Below are 6,111 nucleotides of genomic sequence, written 5' to 3'. Positions count from 1 at the left end.
TTGAGATTGTGATTTTAAAAATTTCGATTTGAAAACGTGATTAGCATTTAAAATTACGTGTTTTAAAAAAGGCACCTCCTCATATATGATTTGAAAATACAGATTTTTTACGTTTTCAAATTACAATTGTTTAAAAACGCAATCCTAAACAATTTATTTTTTACTATTTGATTTAAAATTATATATTTTTGTCTATTAAATTGCAATGCTAAACGGTGACCTTAAGACTACTTTACTTATTAATTAAGACTGACCACACTTCTTGAAGGGAAGATTACTAATTTAAATTATGTTCTCGTTTTTTCTTCTCCTCTCTCTTGTGCGAACATATGACAAAAAAAAAAAAAAAAAAAGGTTTTAATCTTTGAAATTTGAGTTGAAACACGTTTTTTATTTATGTTTTAATGAGAAGAGTGAAATTAGATGGAAAAAGAAAGAAAGAAAAGAAGTGTGAAATAAAAGTCTAAACCCGTGTAAATTACACGCGTGTTTGACACAAGGGGTCGGCATTCAACTTTGTTGAATGGTCTAAATCCCAAAACGCCCCCAACTGCGCGATCATTGTGGTCCAGTTGGAAGACATCCACCATAGGAAGTGGGGAGACCTTTTAAGGGAATTTAAATGGAGTCGTTAGTATTTATTCTATTTTTAGAACTTAAAATTTGTGTATTTAATAATGTACATAATGCCAAATTATTTACATTAAAAAAAAACATGATGATATTGACTTTATTTATATTATTAGATGTACCGATTTCAAATCATGATCAATTGACCACTAAATAGATATTATTTGCACTCTCTCTTTTTCTCGTAAAAAATAAAAATAAAATAGCTTTATTTTAAATCATTGAATTATTATGCGATTTGATAAGTTCTAAAACTTTAAAACATCTTAATTTAAATTTATCAATTTTCAATTGCAGTCAATTTGAACCACTCACTTAGTTCTAGTCATTAACTTGTAACCGCAGTACCTAAAAAGATCAAAATAACCATGATTTTCATTATTTTTTTTTTAAAAAAAAAATGAAATTAAGGGTAAATTTGAAATTTTATAAAAAATAGGGGTATAAACGTCATTGTCTCACTTTTAACGTTTAAAATCTGACAAAGAGATTCAAATTGACTGCAATTGAAAGCTGAAGAGTTCAAATTGAGAGATTTTGAAATTTAGGAGCTTATCAAATCGCGTGATAATTAAAGAGTTTAAAGTAAAGTTACAAAAAAAAAAAAAAAATTGTTTATTTTCATATTTTACTCATCTATTGTCCGTATCATAATTTTTGAGGAGTGAATGATCTTGTCCAAAAAAAAATTAGTTGCTACTACTAAATAATGTTGTTATTCATGCTCATTTTAAACTCATTCGGATGACATTTGTTTTAAAAAAAAAATAAGTCACTAACATTATAAATCACTTAAAATAAATATAATAAATTGGTGTAAATGATAACATTACTCTTTAAAATATGATCCAATAGATGAAACTTATCTATTTGTCTTAAAATATATATATATATATCGTGATGTGGGACAATGGATATGAGTATGCTGATTCTCGAACATGGTCAATAATTGTTGCCCTAATGTTTATCTCTTTGGCATACATTCCCTTTAAAGGAAGGTATGATATATTTTCATATAACCACTAAATGGGTCTAGGGGGATTGTATGATTGTATAGATTGCGACGTGTTTGGAGGTGTTACAGTCCCCAATCAAATCAATGCACTATAGAAAAAATACCTCTTGCAATTGATCTTTCACCATCTCACTAGTGTTAATGCACTAATCGGAGATGTTGTGTATTATATATATATATATATTATTTCCTTCTAATATAGACTATCATCTATAATTTAGCTTCATAATGATACTTTGAATGTTTAAAATTACCTAAGAGTATTATAGCCTTTAATACAATTTTCTTACAACTCTCGATCCACATTTTAATATTTTATAAAAGTTAACTTAACTTATAACTCGTGCTATGCATGAGATTCTTAATTATAATTTAATTTTAAAATTTAAACACATTATTTTTCATTATAAGTTAAGAAGATGTATAAAAATGTATATCACATCTTTAAATAAAAATAAATAAATCTTTATTCCTATAAGAATATATGATTTAAAATGAATAGTATAAAGAAAAAAAAAATTAGCAAGAAGAATATATATATATATGTGTGTGTGTGTTTTTTTTTTTTTTTTTAGAGAATCCTAAAAGTATTAATATACATATTAAATTGACTAAACGTATTAATACATAATAATTTGATTTATATTATTTGTTTATTTATTTGATTTATAATAATATAATTAACACAATTAATGATCAATTTTTATGAAAAAACGAGTTCACTCTGAAAAAACCGGTTCAAAAATTATACCTTAAAAACCGATTTAGCCTTAAAAAAAATGAGTTCACACCACATGTCGTAATTCTAGACAACCTCTAAAGAGTGATTCGGTTTATATATATATATATATATAGATGTCATATGGACCGCCATATGGCAATCTACATATGAGTGCATGACGTGTTCAGTGTCACTTGAAATTTTATATTTTAATAGCTGACATGATAAGTGTCACATGAATTACTATGTCAGTTTGTAAACATGGGAAATACCATATGAACTGCCATGTGACGGTTCACATTTTAGTAACTAATGTGACAAGTGTTGCATTGACTGTCAATTTGGTTTTAGACTTAAGGTGCGTTTGGGATTACTATTTCCCAAGAATAATCTGCGTTTTTAAAAGATATCGCAAAACGTAAGGCATTTGGCATTATGATTTAAAAAGCACTTAATTTAAAATAGAAAAAAATGCAATTTCTATAAGCAAGCTACGGGGTGCTTAGTTGAAAAATCGCGAATTTAAACCAAAATTACAATTTCTCATAAAAAAATATTTTTTAACATGTTTTACTAAATGACTTTACAATTTTAAAAAGTAGCGATTTTAAAAATACAATTTTTAAAATCGCAATTAGATATCATTTCACTTGAACTGTTCATTACATATGCAATTGCCAACCTCATTGCATCTAATTAGGATATGACATTCTTGATAAACTCAATCACTTAAATAAAAATAAAAATGAAAAAAAAAAAAAAAATTAATATAAAGAAAGAAACATTTGTGTGCCACTGCTTGTATAAAAAGCTTTCATAGCTCAGTTGGTTAGAGCACCCGTTTAGTAAGCGGGAGGTCTTGAGTTCGACTCTCAATGAAAGCAGAATGCTTCGTTTTTTTTTTTTTTCCGTTTTCGCTCTCCGTAATTCTTGCTGACGTAGCCCAATTTTCCCGTTGCGTTCTTAACCGGAACGGACGGAAGAGAATATCTAGGCCCAGATAGAGACAAAAACAAACGAGAAAAGTACATAGAAGAGACACGTGTCTTCCTTTCACTGGTTCATATCCCTAGGGCACACCGCAGCATGTCTCTAGCTCTTAGGCTGAGTCGGATTCAGTTAGTTACAATCTATCTTCTTGTCTCCGAAAATATCTCGCCCCTTCACACTCTCCCACTACACTGTCGAATGTTCGGACGGTCGAGATCATCAGATCTGATCTTCAGGTAACCCTCTGTTTGTTTCGCGAGAAAACGAAGGAAAAAAAAAATAATAGTCAAGTCACACAGCATGCTCTCTTTTGAGAGGGTATCGGTTTGTGGGCAGTGACAGATCACAGGAATAATGTCAATGCCAAAAGGGTTGCTGCTGACAAAGGTGTATTCATTTCTTGGCGGCTCTGAGTTTTCCTGCAAGTAGTTTTCAAGGAAAACATGGATCAGATACGGAACACGATAAAGCGGCATGAAGCATTGTTCAAGGAACAGGTACGATGATGCTTCATCTTATTCGTGGAACTTTATATTTTTCATTCCATGTACTTTTATTATTATTATTGTTATTGGTTTGGGGTGGTTTGAGGATTTTCTTTGAGTTTACCATAAGAAGAACAAAAGGGCTTTGGGTGGGGGTTCAGAGTATGGAGATACTTGAATTTGATGCTGAAGATAAAAAAACCAACTTTTTTATGCATCCTGACATTTCAATTATTTAGAAATGATTTATCCCAAATCTTCATATGGATGCTTGTATGTTGTTGTTGTCAAAATTATGAAGTTATGAGAATTGCAGGTACAGGCTCTGCACAAGCTGTACAATATCCAGAAATCAGCAATGCAAGAAATAGGAAGAATTCACTCTCACGCCCAAATTCTGGCTTGTAATTCTAGGAGTTTTTTACTTGCAGATGATAGATATAGTGGTTCTGTTTTGGATGGGAAACACCTGAGGCCATCCTATGCTACTGGTCAAGCTTATAAGGATGAGTCGCCAAATCTTTCCTTGCACCCTTTCTATGGATTAGATCATAAAGGATGTGGTTCATCATGTATGGATAGCAGAGGGGTAGAAACTCTTCAAACTGCTCAAAGCAAACCGATCAGAAATTTTGATCTTGAAAAACTCCCAGAGGAGTATATGGATGAATCTGAGAATCAGATTGAGCCAAACAAGTCTAAAATGTCAGATGAAAAGTCCTTTTTGGTGAAAAGAATGGCAAACACTGATGGAGATTCGTCTGTTGGAGCAAATTTATCTGCCATTCAAGTGGATTCTCCAAGTTTGAAGCAGACTTATCCAGAAGCAAACTTGAGAATACTTTCAGTAAATGGTCAAGAGATCGTTCAAAAGTTTTTCCAAGAATGTACCATTGAAATTAAAACATCACAAGATTTCCCAAGAATGTTCTTGCCTGCAGTTGGCAAGTCAGCATACCAGGATGCAAGGCACATCGAAAAGCAAACATTGTTGCATCAGGTTATCTCTTCGTCCTCTGCATTTGAAATTAGTTTTCAAACTTTCATGAATGATTACAGCATTTTACCTAATTTTATTAATGTAAACTCTGCTGAGGACATCTTTTATGCACACACAGCATGCACTTGCAAAGGTGACATTTAATCATGCAGTACATTTTACTGGTTGATTGATCTTTTGCTGATTCTGCTTAGGCAATATACAACAACTGTATTACATAATGATTTTGACCATGAATTCTATTGCTAAAATAAGAGGAAAATTCACTTTGCCCTCCCAAAGTTTGAGTTGTTTTTCAATTTGAACTCCAATGTTTACAAATTTGCAATGTCCCCCCTAATGTTTCAAAAATTTGCAATTAAAACCCTCCGTTACTAATTGCCGTCTAAGTACACGAAAATTGCCAGCATAGGAGCAGGTGAGAGGCAACTGCTCATTTTCTTTTTCACTCCAACACCCACACGACACCCAAAAGGGGTTCAAAAGGGGCTGACGAGAAAAAAAATCAAAACAGGCGTTGAATTTTAATGAGGGGCAATTACGTCATTTCACTAAATAGGTTGAGTGCAAAATTAGGAGACACAACAGAAAAATCCCACGTGATGTCATTTTTGTGTACTTAGATAGCAGTCACGGCAATTAGTAACAAAGGGTGTTAATTACAAATTTTTGAAACATTAGGGAGATACATCGCAAATTTTTAAACATTGGGGTTCAAATTGAAAAAATGCCTCAAACTTCAGGGGGGGGGTAAAGTGAATTTTCCCCCTAAAATTAATTGGCAATAAGTATGTATTATACAGATGATTTCTATCCATGGCATTTTGCAAGATATTTTTCAATGATCATTTGAGTGTTCTTTTATAGATGGTTTCTTCCGTTAGGGTAGAAATTCAGATGAAAAACAAGGTGAAAAAATGGCAGAAAATTGGAATGACAAACCCACTGACCCCATAGCCTATTTATAGGCTTCCATGCATCTCTTCATGAAGGGTTGTCTCTTTCATGAAGAGATGCACCTCCTCATCTTTGTAATCTCCATGGAAGTTATCACCATCCATGGAGATTATAGGGTGCAGGGCTGACCACCATCGTCATGGTGTGATCACTCATGTACACTATCAACCTTTCTCCTATTTTCATAGTTGGACTGGCTGGGTAATAAAAATTGAAACTAGCTTTTCCTTGTATGTGCGAACTTTTTCTACATATTCAATCGGAGAAATTTCATGTTTGTGGAGTCTATGTGAAACATGTCATTGGTATGTTT

The 6,111-nt window shown here is 32.1% G+C and overlaps 1 protein-coding gene and 1 non-coding gene across 2 annotated transcripts; both read left to right on the top strand.

Moving 5' to 3' along the window:
• The first annotated feature begins 3,176 nt into the window (after positions 1-3,176).
• TRNAT-AGU (transfer RNA threonine (anticodon AGU)) lies at positions 3,177-3,250 on the top strand. Its single transcript has one exon. It is a non-coding gene; the product is annotated as a tRNA-Thr (tRNA).
• A 267-nt stretch (positions 3,251-3,517) lies between these two features.
• LOC132190447 (uncharacterized) lies at positions 3,518-5,041 on the top strand. Its single transcript, XM_059605437.1, has 2 exons — positions 3,518-3,853; positions 4,158-5,041. Exons 1-2 carry the CDS (start codon positions 3,800-3,802, stop codon positions 4,983-4,985), a joined length of 882 nt encoding a protein of 293 aa, XP_059461420.1. The 5' UTR covers positions 3,518-3,799; the 3' UTR covers positions 4,986-5,041.
• Positions 5,042-6,111: the final 1,070 nt, after the last annotated feature.

The sequence above is a fragment of the Corylus avellana genome, chromosome ca8, assembly GCF_901000735.1.
Source record: "Corylus avellana chromosome ca8, CavTom2PMs-1.0".
NCBI classification, from domain to species: domain Eukaryota; kingdom Viridiplantae; phylum Streptophyta; class Magnoliopsida; order Fagales; family Betulaceae; genus Corylus; species Corylus avellana.
The sequence above is the reverse complement of the archived record's forward strand: the minus strand, read 5'-3'. Positions and strand labels throughout refer to the sequence as shown.

Excerpts from the sequence above, each read along its gene's own strand:
- LOC132190447 (XM_059605437.1), top strand. The coding sequence starts at position 3,800 with ATGGATCAGATACGGAACACGATAAAGCGGCATGAAGCATTGTTCAAG. Across the intron at positions 3,854-4,157 it reads AAGCATTGTTCAAGGAACAG|GTACAGGCTCTGCACAAGCT; the intron begins GTACGATGATGC and ends TGAGAATTGCAG.